This window comes from Struthio camelus, chromosome 19, assembly GCF_040807025.1.
Source record: "Struthio camelus isolate bStrCam1 chromosome 19, bStrCam1.hap1, whole genome shotgun sequence".
NCBI lineage: Eukaryota > Metazoa > Chordata > Aves > Struthioniformes > Struthionidae > Struthio > Struthio camelus.
Window position 1 is genome coordinate 9,706,289 of NC_090960.1, and position 21,639 is coordinate 9,727,927.

The window sequence follows — 21,639 nt, forward strand, 5'->3', positions numbered from 1 at the left end:
TGGAAGGCTCAACTGTTTCTATGAAAAGGATGAGGGGTGTCATAATGCTGGTAACGTCAATGAGGAACATACACAAGAATTAATTGTGGTAATAGCTTATTTTTTTCTCTTTCCATCTTTACAGGCATATGAAAGAAGGTTTCCTACGTGTCCTCTGATCCCTATGTTTGTAGCTAGCGACACTGTAAATGAATACAAGAGCGAGGATGAAGCTATCCATGTGATTGAAAGGCGTTGTAAGCTGGATATAGATGCACCACGGCTATTGAAGAAGGTATTTAGGTTTGAAGGGGATGTTTCATACTTTTGGATATCGTTTCACATGAATATTATGCCTTTAACAGTCTGTCGCGTCTTCCTCAGATTGCAGGAGTGGATTACGTCTACTTTGTCCAGAAAAATTCTTTGAACAGACGAGAGCGGACTTTGCATATCGAGGCCTACAATGAAACCTTCTCTAACAGAGTCATTATTAACGAACACTGCTGTTACACAGTGAGTAGCAGGCTCTTGATGGTGCTACAGATGGAATTAAGTCAGTGTTTAGGTTTCAGGACTCATAAACAGAAGTTGGGTTGTTCTTGGCTTTTGCCTCACAAGAAAAAATAACCAAGACAACACCATGAGTGATAATTGTTGTTAGTGCTAAATGTAACACACCGGGTTGAAGAAATGAAGCAAGTTTGGCACCCTCCCTGTTGAGCATCTTCTCATATCCCAGAAGAACACGACACAATTTGCTGCGTTTGACAGCTCTGTTTAGGCAAGTCTGTGGTCTGTAGTAGCACAGTGGGCCTTGTTGAGGCTGATGATATCCTGACAGAACTGTTAAAGGAAAGTTGAGCATAGCTTATTTGCCTTCTGCTCAGTTCCAGAGAAACATGCATCAAGTCAGCTATGTTTTAACCTAATTCTTTCTATCGTGGCTGTTCTTGGACTTCAGTGCAGACGTTTTCTGATACAAAGGAGTGTGGTGGTGTGCTTCCTGCTGTGGTCGTGCTTTTTTGTTTATGGCTTATCAAACGCCCGTAGGCTGATAGGACACATATTTATAAAAGTAATAATTGGAATGGATGTTAAAGCTCAAATCCAAGCTAGCACCTGTAAACCACTTACTTGCATTGCAGCCATCTTTTTAAGTGCAGGTTTAATAACTGAAATGTTTTGTATTGTGTACAGAACCATGCTTAAAAGGTCATTGGAAACCTAAACCGCTTGACACTGTTAACTGATTTTTTTAAATTATTGTTACTGCACTTGTTTCCCATTGAAAAGTGTGTTTCTGCTTGCAATTCTTCTATGAAAGATCCTTTTAAACAGGGGAAATGTTATACAGAAAAGTTCACATGGCAAATACATTCAAAACAGGTTGCTTTTCCCTGCCCTTACTCTATTCAATCAAGAAATTAGCAATGATTGCTAAATGCAGAATCAGAAACAACAGTTCAAGAAGCAATTGTTTTTAAAAATTCCTTTAGTTAAATACCTTATTTTAAAATTGAATTTATGATTGAGCAGAAACATTTTTACAGGTGATTTTCATGGCTTGTACTTGTTTAGGTGGTACAGGCTCTTTTTGTATGCCCCTCCCCCCCCGAAATGCAGAAAGATGCAAAGGAGGGGAAGTGCTTCTTTTTTCTGTAGTCGTCATCCTGTAAATTGCATTAAGCAGGCAAATAGATTGCAAAGGCAGTGGTTGAAGTCCTGTTCCTTGAAGCACTACACGTTAATTTAAGCTATATGCAGCAACGTATTGCGAAGAACAGTCCTTCACTGACAGTTAAATCAAATGCCTTCCATCTCAAGTTGATATTATTGCCTCAGTATGTGAATACTGTTCCCAGTCAATTTTAGCATGTTGCAAGGGATGCTGGGGGCATTTAAGACATAGGACAATTGCACGCTCAGAAATCCAGCCTGCCATGAGGTTTGTATATAACCATGAATTCAGAACCAGATTGGAACATCCTTAGACAAATCTCTTTTAGCTGAAGACAGTTTAGAAAACTGCTTTGCTTTGGAGTAGTATCACGGAGCAAAACTGGTCATCATCTCTCAACTAAATATGATATAAGCTAAGAAGAAAGTTGAGGATGCTCTAAACCTAAAAGGGTGAGAAAGTAGAAAAGACCTCCTTAGAGAAAGTAGAAAAGACCTCCTTAGAAGCTACGTAATCCAGCTTGTTCAGCTGTGAACCAAATGAAAAAGTTATGCTTCTTTCCATAGTATTATCGTAAGAGGACAAAGTAAAATACTTCTCTGTCTACGAAACATTAAGGTACTTTGTAGGTCAGTAAGGGAATGTTCTATTGCGGTATGTCTGTTGCAAACATGTCTAGACTGCAGAGCTTGGAAATGCTTACACTGTACTTGCTGCCGTCTATCAGTCTAACCTGCAGCAGCAGAGAGTTCACTGTGGACTATTCTACCGTGTTTCACAGATGGGCTGTGACTGTAGTGTACACCTGTCTCAAGAATGAAATATTGTAAATTGTACAAACGTGCTAGTCCATTGCCTCTTGGCTGGTGCACTTATTTTCTTCCTCTCCCACCTTCCTTTTTAAGGAGAAAATGTGCTGTGCTAGTCATGTGACTGTAGGAAGGCTTCTCAGCTTTTTGTTCTTCAGTGTTATCTTTTTCTATCTGTGTTTTGTAAAGGAAGCAAAAGACTGAAAATTCCACTTAGATATTTTTGACTACATGAACCTGAAAAACATGAGACAAGCACTTAAAATACTGTGAGGAAAAGAATACCAAATGGGTAACTGAAGCGTATGGCCTCCTTTTAACTAATAGGTTCATCCTGACAATGAAGACTGGACCTGTTTTGAACAGTCAGCAAGCCTGGACATAAAATCTTTTTTTGGTTTTGAAAGCACAGTGGAAAAGATTGCCATGAAGCAGTACACCAGCAATATTAAAAAGGTGAGCTGAAAGTCATGAAGGAGGTACCTGGCTCTAACTTATAAAAAGACAAAGTAGCTGCTGTGAAATAACAGGTTGCTGCCCTCAAAAAGCTGGGCTGCTTGCCCTTTAGCCTGGGGCAATGTGTGTGTGTCTGTGTTTGGAAGTGGAACCTTTAGAGAGGTTTGGGTATTTAATAGCTTTCCAGCCCAATTCTTTTTGTGTCTAAATGGGGATTTTTATTAGCTAAAGTGAAATTTCCTTTTTGAAGGGAAAAGAAATAATAGAATACTACCTGAAGCAGCTGGAGGAGGAAGGAATAACCTTTGTTCCTCGGTGGACTCCTCCTGTTGCGTGTGAATTGGAGAGCAGCATGTCCCATGCCAGACGACCAGTTTCCCCTGCCATTACTATACCAGACTCGGCCTCAAAGGAGGGCTTGAACAACAAGGAGATCCTCAACACCTCAAGCAGCCCTGCAGAGCCTACAGCAGGAACGCCTGATGGTACTGTTGTCTAACTTGTTTTAGCAAGGTTCTTTGTACTGTAGAGGCTCTCAGTGTTGTGCTGCTGATGTGCAACTGAAAACCTTCACGTTAACTCTTTTGTTTGGTAACATTTAATGTTAAAGTGCAGGCTTGCGGAGCAGTAACCTGTGTTAGAGCTGAATAGCTGTTACCGGCTGATCTTATTAGTGAATGAAGATCAGATATGGGTAGAAAAGCTCCCCTCTCTGCTGTTCATTAGCTTGCAAATGAATGGCCCGCTTTCCTGGCTTCAGTCTTCTGTTGTGTCTTCCTTCCCCTGTTGATACCAGGGATAATTTGGGAAAATTATTGCGCTCTGAGAGGCTTAGTATCGCAGATCAAAGCTTTTGTATGCATTTGCAGAAGCAGCAAGTTATATGGTGCTGTGAACTGAGAAATCTGGATGTATTAGGAAAAGGCACTTGTAAATGCCTGATTTTAGTCCTTAGTTGCAGAAGGAGAATTAATCTTACCGGTTTAACTTTAAGGTAAATTGTAAATTTTGCTTGGTGCTTCTTTTCATCGATTGAAAGATACTTTATTCAAATTTTGCCTGTACAGAACATGGCAAGGTGTGTAGTAGTAGTAGTAAACGAGGTAACTTGCTGGCAAAAGATGAGCAAAGGTTTTTGTCTGTGTTTTTTATTATTATTATTTTTTGCATTAAGCAAAACTGCAGTTGAGAAATTCTCACTTCTATGCAGCCAGACTTGGCAGAGGCTGCAAATAAGAGCAGCTGATTTGCTACCTTAAGTATCAGCATGTAAAATCGTTTGCTATTGGACTAAGCCAGTTCATGACCACTCTAATCATATGTACATCACCTTTTAGACAAGCTGGATGCAGACTACATCAAGCGTTATCTGGGTGATTTGACACCAATGCAAGAAAGTTGCCTCATTCGACTTAGAAAATGGCTCCAGGAGACGCACAAGGGCAAAGTAAGTTAGTCTCTCTCTTAGTCTCATGTGTTTCTTTGTTCCAGAATGTGTGAGATGCAAGGTGTGCCAGATGAAACATCATGCCACACCTCATCTGGCCAACTAGTCCTGGGAAGTGCCCCTCTTTAGTCAAGAGAGAGAGGCTCCTGCAGAAGCGGAACAGCTAAATTAAGTCTCCACACTGGCAGTAAAAGGAGGTTGCTGTGACTGTCCAGCTGACTGCTGGCTGAGGTGCTTAAATGGCTAGCAGGACTGCTTCCCAGAACGTCAGTAATCTAGCAGAGGGAAACGATGTCAGTTTTACAAGTCTACCTGGTTCTAGAATAACCTCCTTTTAGCGTTTTTGGCCAAACATTCTTAACTCAGTGTCCCTAAGTGCAGAATTGAAAGGGAGATAGTATGACCCCACATGAACTTGACTGAAAACAAGTTGGGGGTATATTTTCAGATTTTCCCATTTCTTTGCAATTCGCATGTATGTCTTGGCTTCCAGGCTTTCCTTTTAATCAGCAATGAAATGTGATCTGCGTTTTGTCCCTAGATTCATATAAATTGGACTCACTCAGTATGGTCATGCAACTGTAAATGATTCAGTTAAATGAGTTTCTGAAATTATATCCCTCAAATCAAGGTAGCTGCAGTGCCTGACGGCGCTCGTGTTTTTGTTGCAAACAAAGAGTGATTTACTTGAGTAATTTCTAATGTTATATACTGTCCTCTTGCCCTGGGTCAGGCCTACACCTTCTTCAGCTCCTGTTGTCTTCTCATTTGTCCTCATTGCAAACATTGAATATGAAGTATTTTTTAATAGATCCCGAAGGATGAGCACATTTTACGATTTTTGCGTGCCCGGGACTTCAACATCGATAAAGCAAGAGAGATTCTTTGCCAGTCGCTAACGTGGCGTAAACAGCACCAGGTAGACTATATTCTAGACACCTGGAACCCTCCTCAAGTACTCCAAGATTACTATGCAGGAGGCTGGCATCACCATGACAAAGGTATGCTCTGTACTGCAGATAACGAAAAACGCTTATATGTTCTGAATAGAAGTGACAGTTGTTGCCCTTCTGCTAACTAGAGATGACTGGAAAGATTGGTAAAACTTCTCACATATTATATATTAAACGCATTTAAACTGGTGTTTGCCAGCTCCTTAGTTAGTCGAGCCAGACTGCCAGGTCCTAATCTTTATCTGACTGATACCAGACATGATACGGAACTCCCTAAAGAGCTCTGCTTTGCCAGTAACACAGAAAAGTTATTAATTGCATTTCTGCCGTGCTCTGAGATGCTTAGGAGAAGGATGTTACGCAGGTGATGAGTGTTCTCTTTCAGTGATTAAAGATGTTGGTAAATAAGTTTATCTTTCTCATCAGCTTATTCCTGATATTGAGTATGTCTGCTGACGGCATAAATGAATACTTATTTGGCATCTCAATCAGTTTAACGGTAAGCGTGGTGTTACAAACACACCAAGTAGAGCAGGTTTATTTAAGAAGGCAAAAGGCTTTGGCTGAATTCACTTTGTTTGGTGAGCTGTGACCAGATCTTCAAAATATGGCCCCTCCCCTCCCCCCAGAATCCTTCAGCTTGCTTTAATGTGCACTGATCTTGTTGCTGTCGCGTGTGCGTATCCAAAACACTTTTTAGAAAGTTGTTGCTTGAGGCAGGGTGGACTCTTTGGAAAGGGAAATGATCTCTTACTGTGAGTTATCTATGTTCTGATTTAGTCTTTTCCCCGCTAGGCACCGTTGTTTCTGCTAGCTCTTCCTGTTACAAGAAACGTTATGAAATGGAACAGGAAGCTGTCAGCAGTAGTGGCCAAGAGCCAGGGGAGGGCCCAGGAGAAGTTTAATCACTGCAAGGCTGAAGAGTCTGAATGGCTCTCCCCTGCTGCTTTGGGTTTGACAAGCCTCAAACTAAGAAAAGGGAAAATGAGAATATGCTTGTAGATTCTCAGAAAAAGAATTCTGGATATGCCCGCCCTTTCTGTCAGTTCCTTGCCCTTCCTTCCCAAAATTTTCCTCCATCAATAGCACATAACTGGGTCCGACCAGCGAGTAGAAAGGCACAGAACGCTTCAGAGGGCCGTTTAATGTTTTCTGAGGCGTTCTTCAGACTTGTTGCATACTCGTCGTTTTACTCCTCGGTTCCTTTTGTCTCTTGTAGCACACACGCAAGTAAAGCAGGGTTTGTCAATAATAGAAACAGTAAAGAACTTCAAACTGAGCAATTTTCTGTAATTTAAAATTTTACAGTGGGTAGGGTTTTTTTTTAAAGCCCTCTCTTCTGTTCTTCCTCCTTTCCTCCCACATATGCAAAATGTGCCACAGCTGAATTTTCAGTAGCTGTTAGCACTAAAGCAAAGAAGGCAGCGATTATAAAGCATGTTGTCTTGAATGAGCTATTAATGCTAAAAATGAAAAATATTATTTGTGCTTGTAATTAGTACAGTTTTGTGTATATTTGAGTGGCTTTTATTTTGGTAAGAGTCCTTCAGTCAAACTTTTTAAATCAGAAAGCTCTAACGAATTATAAAATATACAGTGATAATACATCGCTGTCGGTTAAAAGACGTTCTTTCAGGCATCTTTTGGGTGGAGCAGAGTTAGTAAACTATTAGTTTGTTTTTGCCCGCATGTGCATCAGAGAGGGAGGGGACCTGCTATGAAACTTAATAACACTTGTTGTTTACTGCTTCAAAAGCTAGACAGTACCTTTCAAGATAAATGTGTGTTCTAATGTAAAATGACATTTGCTTTTAGACCACCTAATAAAATATAAGAGACTTTGTGAACTTTCATGGTGGTAGTGTTGTAGCTGAAAAAATTACTTGATTTGACTCTGCAAATATTTTTTTCTACAGTGTATCTTGACAGCTTCTTTCCCTGGGTTCCAAAGGACTTAATGATAAATTGACACCTCTCTCCTTGCAGTTGTTGGAGGGAAATGAAGCTAAATACAGACAACAGAACTTTAGACAGATTGTTTTATGTAGAAAACCTTTTTTTTGTATCCTAGCTTACTTACCTAGTGTACCAGATTAGATGGAACAAAGCTTAAAAATATATCATAGCTTTGGTGAGGATAGAAGATGTTTCATGTAACTAGCTCCTTGAATCTTAAGAGCCAGAAGTGTACAATTTTAATTCTCAAATTCAGCCAATACAGTTGTTGTTGTTTGTTGAGGCCTTTATCCTGGATAGTATCAGGATGCCCTGATGTGCAGCAAGATAACTGTGCAAAGACGAGCCTTTGAATGCAGAGGGTCCATCTGAAGCTGATCTCTGGAGCAGACTCTGTTCTTACCAGCCTTTAGCCTGCATTAGTGAGGCTGTTTGCCAGTTTGCCTGATATTTAATGGCATAGCTAAAAGATGCGACTTCAGCAAATACTGCAGAAAGCAGGTCTCTGGATTAATGCTTTGTTGGCATTAACTCTCAGAACTTGATGCAATGGCCTTTCCAAAGAGGTTGCTGTAGGTTGTCTGGAGCGGTATTACAGCATGTGTCATAGAAAGCCTGCCTCCTTTGTTGCAAGTAGCTCGTTGCACTAATAGACTACAGTTTTTCCTGCATCTTAGCTATGCTGCAAGCTAATTGTAGTCCTTTGTCTTTGACTGTGTGTACTAAGATCTATAAAAGTACTTGTTGAAGTCCCTTGGGCTTTCCTTGTAGGTAGGGGAAGTATTTTTGCATCAAGATGTCTCCATTAAGCTTTGCAGTTCAGTTACAGGTAAACTTTTGATTTGTATCAAATACCCCGTAGCCAGACGGGGTAAACTTTATATTGCCATCTGCCCCAGGAGCTCCCTCTTCAAGCTATGCCTCAAGGTTTGAATGAACTATGTATGGTTTGTTTCCATTTGGATTTTAGCATGAAGCTAGTTCCCTCAATTTATCTATTATAGTTAAAAAAAAAAAAAAAGTAATTTGCACTAAGTGTGATGCTGATATATTTGTCCTTGTTATTCAGATGGTCGCCCACTGTATGTGCTGAGATTGGGACAGATGGATACCAAAGGCTTAGTGCGAGCTCTTGGGGAAGAGGCCTTGCTTCGATACGTAAGTATTTTTGGAGCCAGCAAGTTGCTAACAATGTGATATTCTCATTTAGAAATTTCCTGCTCTGCCAGAGTATTCATCACACTGGATATTCTGATGTACTCTGTGGCCGTCTGTTTTTGGTTTGACTAGATCTGAAAGCTCCTGGTAGCTAGTCTTCTGCATTCTTTCCAACTGCAAACTGATGGCGGAAAGGCGTAGTTCTTGGCAGCTCCTATAGTTATTGGTTAGCATTTTCACAGATTCTTCTGCCGTTTGTGCAGTACTTCAAAGTTAAGTCTTTACATTCATGCAGGAGAGAAAATGCCATGCTCACATTTTTTTCAAGCCTGTATTCCAAGGATAAGAATAGTTTATTTTTAAGGAAAAAGTACTTGCCTGTAACGTTAGCTTCTTTAAAGGCATCGCCCAGACAGACTCTGCTCAGTTTTCAACCAGAAAGCTGGCGCAATTCCAAGTTCTGAAGAACTTTTTGACTCCAAGTACTCAGAGTCATAGCCATAGTAACCACTAGAAGCAGGGGCTGAATTATACATTTTCTGCCAATGGCATTTCCAGGCACATACTAAATTTTACTTGCTTGCCCTACTTGTGTTTCAGGGTTACTTCCTCTGACTTGAAAAGCAGCTTTAGTTTCTGAGTAAACAAGAAATCAAAGCTTAAAGCGACAGAAGCGTAGAGAGGCAGGCTTCTTGTCTGTATCACGCTGGGATCTCAGCTTTCTAGAGGATGTTGTTTCTATGTTATCACTTTTATAGAAAGGCATGCTTATTTCACAACAAGCTAAACCAATTTGATAAATGTAGTACTTTCTACTTTCTAACCATTGGAAGAGGTTGGTGCGAACGCGTTAGGTAGAACTCTCTCTGTAGTATTCAAGTAATGTGCAGGACCTTGGTATTTTTTTAATCTTTGTAGTCCTTCTAGAAATCATTACTCCTAAATCTCTCTTTTTTTTATTTTATTTATTTATTTGTTTATTCTCCTCACCTAAGTTAGTTTACGGTGACCTGAGTTTGTAGTGTTGATTAGGCTTGATCAGTTACAAACATTTTTTCCTTTATCCCACCTGCTTAGTTTTGGCCTTTCTTCTCTAAAAAGCGTGTTTTCTTATACAGGTTCTTTCTATAAATGAAGAAGGGCTGAGGCGATGTGAGGAGAACACAAAAGTATTTGGCAGGCCAATAAGGTAAAATAAAAGGCGGGGGGGGGAAGGGAGAGGAGAAAAGAACATCAGGCAGTGTGACACTACTGAGCTCAATTCATTAAGTGGAGCAAGCAAAGGCTGGGCTGTGTGTCTTGCATGCAGACACGCGTGCAGTTACACTTAGCTGGGACCCGCCCCAGTTACCACTTCAGTGAGTCGGCACAGCTGAGCCCTGGGGGAAAGGCAACATGTGCTCCAGCAGCCTGTGTTGTGCTCCTAACGGTTCCACCTGGGGTACTCTGCTTCTGTGCGGTGTTGGATGCCTGCAAACACATGCAACCCCCTTTCCCCCTCTGTTTTTAGAGGCTTTTATAGCCAGGAGTGGAAGGGAGTGGAATGAATAGAGGACTTGGCCCTGCAACGAAACAATGTTTCTTGGACTCTCTTCAATTTCTGACTTCTTCCCTTAATCTGTAAAGATTCAGAGATGCATGTGTCTGCTTGTCTTTTCACTGTTAGAGGACTTGCTGTTTCAGCTCTCGGTGGGAAATCAAATCCAAAAGATGGGTTTCATGTGTATAACTATGAACATATACTGCCCGCTGGACCTTTGTTTGTAGAAGTGGTCCTCTTAGCTTTACAGTACCTACATATTAAATATTCAGTAAGTAAAACAAAGAAATGCTTACTGCTTCATAGAATCCTTGGGCATCGCTTCATGTTGGTAGTTGGTGCAGTACAGCAGTAAATCTTGAATCCATGCCTAGGGCAAGACCTGAACTTGGAAAGTAACTAAAGCATATGCTGCAGCTCAGTAGTTAGTATTAAGAACACATCTCTCATAGAACAAGCTTCCTTCAGTGAGATCTGACAACGGAATTAACTTTGAAGCGCAAGTGGTACTCTTAAAAGGGGTACTGTGTTAGTATGGGAAATCTGTGCTTGAATGTTAAATTGTTTCTTAGCAGCGTCGCCACTTAATAGGTTTCCCAGTAAAAGTAATGGTTTAACATTTGAGCAGGGTGATGATGTCATCTTGTGTTGGCTGGTTGTTAGCCTTCCTCTGGAGTCTGGAATGTCAGTGGGGAGATGTGAATGATGTGCAAAGCGATTATTGTACCCCGTGCTCTGAAAGCCTGCTTAACATGCTGTAAGACATTCCCTTTCTAAGGATCTTAAACTCCAGCGTGCACGGTTAGCACAAAACAAGGAGATAAGATGGAAGGAACAAAAACACACACGTGCAGTGGAGTCCGCACATTTCAAAACATTGGGAGTTTGAATAAGAAAGGAGAGTTATGATGCCACTGACTTCTCTCTCCCCTCTCCCCTGTGGTTGTGTGTTTTTTTTGTTTGTTTGTTTTGTTTTGTTTCTCTCCTGTCTTTCTCAAATTCAGCTCTTGGACCTGTCTAGTAGATCTAGAAGGCTTGAACATGAGGCATTTATGGAGACCTGGCGTCAAAGCATTGCTAAGAATCATTGAGGTGGTTGAAGCCAATTACCCTGAGACTCTGGGCCGTCTTCTTATCCTGAGAGCACCGCGAGTATTCCCAGTTCTTTGGACACTGGTATGTCTGCAATTCCAGGTCTTCCACAGCGCCCTCAGTACACTGCTACACACTTTCAGTTTGTATAAGCACTTTTAAAATCAGGCTTTATAAGCAGGAAACGTTATCCCTTGGGCATGTCGCTTTCATAGGATTCCTGATTCCTGGAATGGATGTGAAAGTGCCACCTGAGAACTTGCTTATATAGTCAAAGAACTTAGCTTGTTTATGATGTGAACTTTGCATAACAATGGTGGTAACGCTTAATGTGATTTAACTGATTCCATCTGAATTTACTCAGGAAAAATCTGGTAACCTGATCTATTCTGTTTTCTTTTGTTTATAGGTTAGTCCATTCATTGATGACAATACTAGAAAGAAATTTCTTATTTATGCTGGAAATGACTACCAGGGACCTGGGGGACTGCTGGATTACATTGATAAAGAAATTATCCCCGATTTCCTTGGTGGAGAGTGCATGGTATTCTTTTTTTCTTTTTCCCACTCCTCTAAACAAGCAAACCCAAAAGCACAGAATAATTGCCAGTGTAATTTGGAGTGCAGTCTTCAGTCTGCTACAAAACATTTTGAGGGGGCTAAGATGTAGGACTCCTGGGTTGGAGTTTTATTTGGGATCCCCTTTAAAAAGTGAAATACAGTACTACGTCACAGCAAATCTCAAATAGCTAGCAAGGTACCTGGGCGTGGTTATTAAAAACCACAGTCCTCACCGTTACCTATTAACTCAAGTTCAAGCAGACATGCTGGCACAGCGCTGAGCAAGAGGAGGATTGCATTCCTTGATGTATCACGATGATCATGCAGCTGAGCTGCTGTATGATCCCGGTCAAAAAGTTTTGTATAGAGCGTTTGATTGTTTCCAATAATCTTGAGGTGTGGGGAGGTTGTAGAGAGACAGACTGAAGAAAATGAACTGTTTTCTAAAAACTTGAATACAAATCAAGCAGAAATATTAGATACAGGTACGCTATGAGTTACGTAAATATTTTAAATCTTTAAATTTTTCTTAACGTATCTTGAGCAATCTATAAGACCATGTACCTTTTAAGCTCTTTGTTTTTAATGCTTGGATTTGGTTTTTGTCATTGTTGGTCAGAATTTCAGAGGGAAGGTGCCGAGAAGGAGAACCAAACTGTGAGCTTCAGACCACAGAAGATGATTGTAAACCAGTGTGTTATCACGATTTTCTAGCTTAGCATTTGCTGTATGAAACAAGTTCAAGTCCAAGGACTTTTCAGTACAGGCAACCAGCACCACTGTGAAGCTCTCTTCTCTTGAGGACCTTTGAGCAGCTTGCTGTTGCAAGCTGCTCAAAGCTGTTTCAAAACAGCTGCAAGCTGTTTCAAAATTTTTTGAAATAGTCTAGGCCCCTGTTTAGCAAATCAGCTCTTAATTCAGAGGATCTAAGCAGAGGCTTTTGAAATACATGTCACTGTGGTTTCACGGAATCACAGAACGGTTGAGGCTGGAAGGGACCTTTTAAGGATCGTCTAGTCCAACCCCCGTGCTCAAGCAGGGTCACCTACAGCAGGTTGCCAAGGACCCTGACCAAGCGGCTTTTGAATATCTCCAAGGATGGAGACTCCACAACCTCTCTGAGCAATCTGTTCCACTGTGCAGTCACCCTCAGAGTAAAAGACAGTTTTTGCTTATGTTCAAAGGGAACTTTCTGTGATTCAGTTTGTGCCTGTTGCTTCCCGTTCTGTCCCTGGGCACTACTGAGAAGAGTCTGACTCCGTGCTATTTACACCCTCTCTTCAGATGTTTAAATGCGTTGGTAAGATTCTCCCTCAGCCTTCTTTTCTCCAGGCTAAAGAGTCCCAGCTCTCTCAGCTTCTTTGCGTATGAGAGATGTTCTAGTCCCTTAATCATCTTAGAGGCCCTTTGCTGGGCTCGTTCCAGTAGCTCCGTATCTCTCTCATACTGGGAAGCCCAGAACTGAGTGCCATACTCCAGGTGTGGCCTCACTAGGGCTGAGTAGAGGGGAAGGATCACCTCCCTCGACCTGCTGGCAGTGCTCTTCCTAATGAAGCCCAGGATACACGTTGGCCGCCTTTGCCACAAGGGCATATTGCTGGCTCATTATTTCTGTCTGTGTGTGTGAGTTGAGTTGTTTTTTTGGCTAGAGGTGCCTGGAACTGAACTTGGTTTTGTTGCTTGCATCTGTGTGTGCCAGCATAGGATGGCAGTGCAAGATCCGTTCTCTGTTCTTTCTCCTCCACGGCAGCAAGATAAGAGGTTAGCAATATCCAACGTGTTAGACTCTAACGTTTTACGGTCTTCCCTTCCAATTTCAAATGTTCTGGATGTGCACAAACACCAGTGTTGAAGTTACCTCTAACAGTCTACTTGACCAGCAAGAGCTCTCTTGTCACTGCCAGTGACAAACATGGCTGGTTAAACATGTCAGAACGGTAATGTCTGTTCTTGTGGGAGCTGTTTATTTTTATTCTCGTTCTAACTGTGTATATGTAGTAGCCTTAACTATCCAAGAAAAGGTCGTGGTCAAACAAGATTATATTGAGGCATACAGTTCCCATACGTTTGGGCCCATTTGAAAGTAACTCATGATAACTATGGTGCTTTATTGGCCAGTGTCACTGCCACCTAATCAGAAGAGCCTGGGTAACCTAGGAGAACTAACTGATACCATAAGGAGCTCAAGGAAATACGTGGCACATCTGCTAGCAGGGCTTCACAAATAGTCTGGTCTCATATGTATGGTGTGCACATATACTGGGATCCATGTTGACCACAGCACACTGAAAATTTGTCTTACTGCAGGGTGTCATTCCCTTGTCTTGTGACTTGAACAGTTTCTTCCAGCCTAGACATAGGAGTCAGTTGAATGCATTTTTTTAACATCTCAGTGATACTGTAGGTTTTTCTTCTTCTTTGTGATGTTTTTGACAATGCAAACTCGTTGGTGGGAGAGAGGTATAGGAATGTGGCATTCCTGGAGCTTCTGCAGACATTTTCTGGAGCTTCTATCACAGTAACACTCTCTTTCCCCAATTGCTTCAGCTGTGTTAAAACATGATAATTTCAGGCTTGCTTGCTTTTTAAATCCCTGTTACATTTTGTAGATTAATTTCTGTATCTTTCATGAAAATTCATCCAGTTCTGTTTAAATACAGTCTCAAATTATAATGTGATACTCCTGTGTTAGCATTTTGGAGCGAAGCTTTTGTTTGTCTTCAGTGGGTTGCTTTTTACAGCAGCAGTAGCTTTCAGTGGAGAGAGTCTGTGCTATCTAATTTGAAACTTGAGAAGCTGGCAAAATCTATTGCTTAAGCAAGCAAAGTGAACATGACCAGAAAGCAGATTGCTACAATACTTCCTGCCAATCACAGGCAATAATAGGGTCTCTTTCTTTTCTCCTTTACTTCTGGATATTTCAACAAAAATGACTTCTCAAAGACCCTTTCAACCCTCTCTTTTGTAATTGTTATCTAATGTTTTTGCTATTCCAAACAATTCTATGTAACCTGTTCCTGACTAGATCACTAGAGACTTCTTTCTAAAAAGAAAATTACTTAGGGAAGTTGTGTCATCAGTTCCAGTACTCAGCTATCAAGACTGTTACCTTTCTCATTGCAATATCCTTTACCTACTTGGAAACTGTTACTATATCTCCCCTCCATCTTTACTTCTTACACTTAGCAGCTCCAGTTCTATGAGGTCTCTGTAGACTGTATTTTTTTTTTTAGACTTTGTGTCATCATCACTGCTCTCCTCAGCATTCTTAAATGGCTTATATCTTTCCTCAGTACAGGGCAGTATAAGTGATGACTATAGCATTTGCACAGCCTTTTTCTGTAATGGCTGTTGTTGTATATATGTGAGATTTATTAATCCTGGTGCCTGGTTCTGCCAACTCACAAAAACAGATCATAGTAGCTATTTTACTGGAATATGTAAAATAAATATACCTATAAATATAAATTCAATGTACAAGCTAGAAAATTATTTTCAAGTTGTCCATATCTCATTCTTCAGAACATTGACTGAATGTGATTTTTCTTTTCTGAGACTAGTAGGCAGAGATTATAACAGTCTGAGGACGTATGGAAGGAGTTCTTGTTAATGGCTCTGCTTACGTTTCTAGTGTGAAGTTCCAGAGGGTGGGCTGGTTCCCAAGTCCCTCTACCGGACAGCAGAAGAGCTGGAAAATGAAGACATAAAGCTTTGGACTGAAACAATATACCAGTCTGCAAGCGTCTTCAAAGGAGCTCCACATGAGGTGTGGTTGCAATCTACCCTTTTCTTTCAGTTCAACCCTCTGCTCTGGAGTCTGGCTTTTGCCAGAGCCTGGTAGTTAGGACCATCTGATGGGGAAGCAGGCGTTCAAACCCTCACATACAGAAGAGTTCTTTAAATCGAGGTTTCCCTCTCCCTGTGAGTGTTTGGTCTAAGGGCTAAATTCAAGGATATGCACTGCTGCTGGACTCCTGTTAATTTATGAACTTGGTGCTGCTCTCTCTCATGATGTGACTGAGAATGCCCAGTTGATCTTGCTTCCTCAGGCCTCATTTAACTTAAGAATTACATTGAGTTGTTTGTGCAGAGGTGTTTATAAGCATGTGCTGGTAGGTACATTAAAACATGACGGGAACTTTGTGGTTCAAACTGAGGCATGCGTAGTCTGAACGTACGTCCAGGGCTATGCATCGCTTTATAGTTCCCAATCTGGCAAACTGTGGGCTGCGTGCACTGCAGCAGAAGTTAAGCCCCACATGTGGGGATGAGGCGTGTGTTCAACTGTTGCTGTTAACACAAAACCTGAACGAGAAGGCTGGTCGTCTGAATAATAATTACTGCTTCACGTTGTTTTATCTAATCTTAAGGTGTCTTAAGAGGGTCTCTTAAGAGTTCTCCCTTAAGAGAGTCCTGATGCGTAATGATGCTTCAGCAGCTGAAATTTGTGGCCGTTTCTGGTATCTTCTTGTTGCCATTTAGAGAATATCATTGCTTAGAAGGATGCTGCTTTGAATGGAATGAAGGACAAAGACGCATGATATTCTAAGAAACTAGTTGAGAGCTTTGTAAGGTTGTATGTTAAATAAGGACACTCCCTAGAGAGAGAACTTGTATCTAGAATGCCTTTTACTAGTCTAAATTAAGCCCAGCAACACAAAGCTCTGTTCTTCTATCTTCTTTTTTTTTTTTTTTTGGTAAGATCTTCTGCCTTTACTAAGCAAACTGTTATTTCCTAATCTGACTTTTCCCCTGTCCCAGGTTCTCATTCAGATAGTGGATGCCTCGTCTGTGATCACATGGGATTTTGATGTGTGTAAAGGCGACATTGTTTTTAACATCTTCCATTCCAAGAGAGCCCCACAGCCTCCTAAAAAGGACTCTCTAGGAGCTCACAGTATTACATCTCCTGGTGGGAACAATGTCCAGTTAATAGACAAAGTCTGGCAGTTGGGGCGTGATTACAGTATGGTGGAGTCTGCCCTTATCTGCAAAGAAGGGGAGAGTGTGCAGGTAAGATTGCTGGTGCAGGAGCAAATGGAGGCTTGTTCCAAAACTAGACGTTGTAATTCACAAATGTTATTGATGATTTGCAGTAATGATTCAGCTCTGTACTGGCTGCTTCCTTTTGGCGGACGTTTCAGCTTATGTTCCTAGCAGAATGCTACGAAGAAGGGGGATAGTACTTGCATAGGGTCTGCTGTGAAGGGAAGGGTTTTCTGTCATAACTTTGTAAGCATGTTTTGTGGGGAGAGTCCAGCTGACCAGCACTGCCGGTTGGCTGAAGAGCTGAAATATTGGCACTGGAAAACAATTATGGGTGTGTAGGCAGTTTTCCTAAGCTTGGAAAAGGTATTTCAAGCCTACAAATCTTTGACTGTGTTAAGAAAGTTAATTTTCAGTTTTTGCTGTGGCTGTTTCCAGGGATCACACGTGACCAGATGGCCTGGCTTCTATATTCTCCAGTGGAAATTTCATAACATGCCTGCCTGTGCTACCACCAGCCTGCCTCGTGTGGATGATGTACTAGCATCTCTACAGGTCTCCTCTCATAAATGTAAAGTGATGTATTATACAGAAGTAATAGGATCAGAAGATTTCAGGTATGTCTGGCCAAGGTCGATGAAGGTCAGCCAATGTCAAACCTTTCTGATGCGACTCTTGCTATACTTAGAGAAACAAGCCAGTATCAAATCCACTTAAAACAAATGCAAATAAGTTGTGAGGTCTTGCATTTTCTGATGTAGTATCGTTAGATTTATAAACAAAGCTAGATAACCTTTAATAGGCCTCAAAAAAAAAACCAACAACTGGTATTGGCATTGGGGACAACTAATGTCAAAAAGAGATTAATTAGTTATTTCATTCTAATCATTACTGAGTGCATTGCTCAGTTTTAAAAGCACGGTGCAAGTTGTTGTGCTTGGCAGGTTGTCATGCAGAAACTGATGCAACTCAAAATGGGATTGAGTCAGTACAGTTGCCTGCCAGTGATATACTTGGCTGAAGCTACTTCTGAGGCTCTCAAAACAGCATCTAGTTTTTTCAGGAAGACATTTTGGTGTCCGCATTCTTTTATCTGATGACACAAGAAAGCTTTTGAGCATCTGCACTGAAATCATTGTTACATGCTTTATTCACTGTGCAAATAAATAGAATATAGATACGTAGCGGAAATCAAAACCTTCGTATGTTCTGAAGCTTAAAACTTCTTTGCTTTTTTTGCAGAGGATCTATGACCAGCCTTGAATCAAGCCACAGTGGATTCTCCCAGCTCAGTGCTGCCACAACCTCTTCCAGCCAGTCCCATTCCAGCTCCATGATTTCCAGGTAGTGCCACAACAGATGAAAAGCAAATGGATGAGATGGCTGGACCCTCGCCTGTGGCAGCTGACTGCAATACAGCATATTCAACTGGCAATTGCCAAAAAAAAAAAAAAAAAAGGGAAAAAAAAGAAAAAGAAAAAACCCACAAACACACAAAATCAAAAGCTTTCAAAAGCTTTTTATAGATAGTAAAGTAGCTGTTTGAATTTTAAACTTAGTGGTTTTGGTCCTTGGTAGATCCAACAGCTCATCTCCTAACTTTAACCCTTTATCCTAACTCAGCCATAGATATTTGTGCAAGTGCACTTGCGCAAATCCGAACTTTGAACACAAGGGCTCTCGTGGAAGGAAAAATAATCAGTGTATCAGTTAAGAATAATTTTTTTAATTGTGTAAGTGTTAAAAAAGCAAAAAAGAGAAACCCTACCAAAAATGCTCCATAGTGCATTAGAAATCAACTGCAAGTCTCCTGTCAGGACATTCCTTACCACCTTATGAAATCCCCTGTGATCTTCCAGTGCTGCAAACTGCCCTCCCATTGCCACTAAGTGATGCCCGAGACGAAGAAAAGCAGTTGCTGGATACTTGATTTTTTGAGTCCATTTTTTTCAAGGCGTGCCCACAGAGCTGTGGACAGGCTGTTAACACTAATACCTTTTGTATGAGCACATTGTTGGGGAATTTCAGCTCTGGGTATTGATGGGTTAAAGCAATTCACATTCTTTCCTTGAATTTGCACTTGAAGCACTGTGGAGAGAGAGGCAGAGAGCAGGCTCTCCCTCGCTGTGTTACATTGGACTGGTCCAGACTTGGTCTGGGGATTTGTTCCCAGTTTTGTGCTGAAGCTTTACTCCACTCACCTAGTACACTCCATATGATTTCATTTTAGTGAGACTCTGCTGTTATCAGGAATATAAGCAGAATCTAAGCTTGCTTCTTAGATCAGTCCAAAGGAGGTGTGGCTTACATGCTTCCTGCACACTTCTAAATCGCTGTTGCCTCCTATCCTTCCCTGTGTATATCAGAAAAAAAGCAGAGCTTTACACAGACAGGGAGCACAGGGATCTTCATTATAAGTGATACAGTAAAAGAAACTCTCAGCGGTGCCTACTCTACCATTTTCACTGTTGCTACAGCCAGTAGTGAATTGCCAGTGTGGATTTTTGTCCCTACTATACCCAGGCCCAAGCAATCCTACCTGAACTCTTTTTGTAAAGTTAGTTCAAGTATTCTTCCACTCTGGGCCTCCTCTCCCAGGCACAGCGAGTTACGAAATCTCCAAGGCACAAAAGACTTAAGTGCTGAGTAAAAGGATGTCATCACGCAACTGCAGACCATAATCTGGCAGTGGAGCTGTGAAGATTTCTGTGTGGAGCACAGCAGGAGTTGCCTAGTTAGACCACTGGTCCGTCCTTACCCCCTTAAAGAGCTAAACTCTTCATCTAGGCAAAAGGAGGTGCTGTGCTGCTGCAGACCTTGCTAGAAAGCTGGATAGGCTCTTTAAGTCTTGCAGTAGTCTTGAGGAGCCAACAGCGTTGTGGGTAATTGGGAGAGGAGCTTGCTGAGGTCTTGCACTTTTAAAGCAGAACTCGACATGCTGGATGCCCTGCCTGAGGAAAGCTGGTCCTGAACTCAGTATAAGTATTTTTTTTAACTGCAAAGCTTCTGAGAGGCAGGTTGCTAACCTCTTAACTAGAAGCACCTCTCCTGCAGACCAGTTCTGGCCATGGAACATGGCAGATAAAGCTGGCAAAGCTTTATTTCAGTAACAGATTAAGTAATAGCGTTGAGAAGCAAGTCTCCTTAAACTTTCCAGACTGGTCAGTTTTGTGTTTTTTACTTTTAAAACTTGGAGGTTAGACTGTCACCTTGGCTGCCAAAACCTGCTGTTGTGGGAGATAGACCACTGCTTAGGTGTTAAAACAGCTCCCCCACCAGTGTCTGCACAGTGGGCAGAGCCATGTGTTGCAGGTCTCACGCTGCTCGTGTGTTCTGTCTGTCTAGTAGGAAGCCGGCTTGCTGAAGAGGTGGTTTGATTCTAGACATGCAGGAACCAGTATTCCCAGGCACAGGGGAGCTAATGCAGCAGAAGAAACGATGAGGTTTAAACTTAACGTTGCTTGTGGCTCTTTCCAGACGCCGCTTTCCCTTTACTAGGCTCTAAGGGTTCTACCTTGAAGATGGTCCCCTTTCTTTCTCTCTTTCTTTCTTTCTCTCTCTCTCTCTCAGATGGCGATTTTGCTGACAACTGTAAAGAAACTGCTTCATTTGACACTCCACATCTGTCCAGAGGTGTCTGGCTTTGTAGACCTTTTGAGTTGCAGCCACTTTTCCAGTCTGAAGATCAGTTTTGTTTTTCACTTGAGCTGGCTCAAAAAGTGGCACTTTGGGTTTTTCCTCCTGTAAATCTAACACATCTTTCAGAGCTCAAAGCACACGACAGCACAAACAGCTGGGGAGATAAATTTCCAGAAAAACAAGACTTAATTCTCCTCTAAGTGATGTGCTGTGCAATATGACTTGATCATTGCAGTCTGACTAATTTCCCATACCCTGGTCTTTTTTTCTGTGTGATATTACTGCTATTCTTAGTTCTCTCTGCCGATGATGGTTCTGTTGGCTTTTTGTTTCCCCATTATCAGTGTCTTTCTGCACTTTCCTGTCTGTATTCATGAATTGCATATCAAATTCTGTAAATGTTTTGTATACATAATACCTCATTCTTGGTAATAAAATACAGATAGTCTTTAAAAGATTTTTTTATTGTTATCAATAATAAATGTGAACTGTTTGGAAGAAAAGGGTCAGACTCTTTATTTCATTCAGCTGGATGCAAGGCTTGAAATTTCTGGGTCATTGAATGTGCTGAAAGCGAGTCTGCTAGGGCTGAAGGCTTTGAGAATGCTGTTACGGCAGAAACAGGAGCCACTTCAGCACTCTGCCGCTGTGGAGCGGTTTTGGCAAAGCAGTCTTTCTTTTGGGGGAGTAGAGAGCAGAGCGTGTACGAGGGGTGAGGACATGGGGTTTTCGAAGGAACAAGTTCCCCTGGGAGCCTGTAACAAAATCCTGTCTTCCCCATTGCGTGTACACGCAACGTGCCTTTGTGTATACCCAAGAGGGGGGAAAAAAACCAACTAAAGGTTGTGTTGAAAAAGTATTGTGGTAGCCCTTAAGAAAAATGGGTTTATGCTTTTATGGATGTACAGTAACTTCATAGTCCTTTATACAGTTGGAAAGGGAGATTGAACTCAGCAAGTCAGCATATTGTAGCACCATCCAACGCGGAGCACGTTTTGTGCATCACATAGAAGGCTTTCACTGGGACGGGCAAGCTTAGCCCAGCAAGGGTACAAATACTCAAATGCATCTCATCCGTCCCTGTGCCAGCTGGGATGTGCCTAGCCACCTGAGCTAACGAGTGCAATAGCTGTTTTCTTGCTTTGGCACGCTTATTTCTTTTCATCCAGTGGCATTGCCACAGAAATATTAGCAGAATAAATGGCTGAATGTATCCCTGTGCTGAGCACGCCCTGTCTTGAGAAAATGTGAGTGAACAGCCCCTGAGCAATAAAACTACCTGTAAACCTTGGTCTTTCCACCCCTGCTGAATTGTTTGAGACTTCCCTTGTCGTGCATGGAGAATCGCTTTGCTCGCAGGGATGCGGTGTAGGCTTGGGGAG

General features: G+C 41.6%; 1 protein-coding gene across 6 annotated transcripts in view; it reads left to right on the top strand.

Annotated features, from left to right (window-relative positions):
* SEC14L1 (SEC14 like lipid binding 1) overlaps positions 1-20,760 on the top strand; it is a 46,062-nt gene extending 25,302 nt beyond the window's left edge. For all 6 annotated transcript variants that reach the window (XM_068913265.1, XM_068913264.1, XM_068913267.1 and 3 more), the window contains 14 exons: positions 125-274; positions 364-495; positions 2,797-2,925; positions 3,176-3,410; positions 4,263-4,372; positions 5,184-5,373; positions 8,351-8,439; positions 9,558-9,628; positions 10,984-11,155; positions 11,481-11,615; positions 15,264-15,398; positions 16,394-16,645; positions 17,057-17,235; positions 17,861-20,760. In XM_068913265.1, coding sequence (XP_068769366.1) covers positions 125-274; positions 364-495; positions 2,797-2,925; positions 3,176-3,410; positions 4,263-4,372; positions 5,184-5,373; positions 8,351-8,439; positions 9,558-9,628; positions 10,984-11,155; positions 11,481-11,615; positions 15,264-15,398; positions 16,394-16,645; positions 17,057-17,235; positions 17,861-17,966 — 2,085 coding nt within the window. In that variant the 3' untranslated portion in view covers positions 17,967-20,760. The remainder of the gene's footprint in view (positions 1-124; positions 275-363; positions 496-2,796; positions 2,926-3,175; positions 3,411-4,262; positions 4,373-5,183; positions 5,374-8,350; positions 8,440-9,557; positions 9,629-10,983; positions 11,156-11,480; positions 11,616-15,263; positions 15,399-16,393; positions 16,646-17,056; positions 17,236-17,860) is intronic.
* Positions 20,761-21,639: the final 879 nt, after the last annotated feature.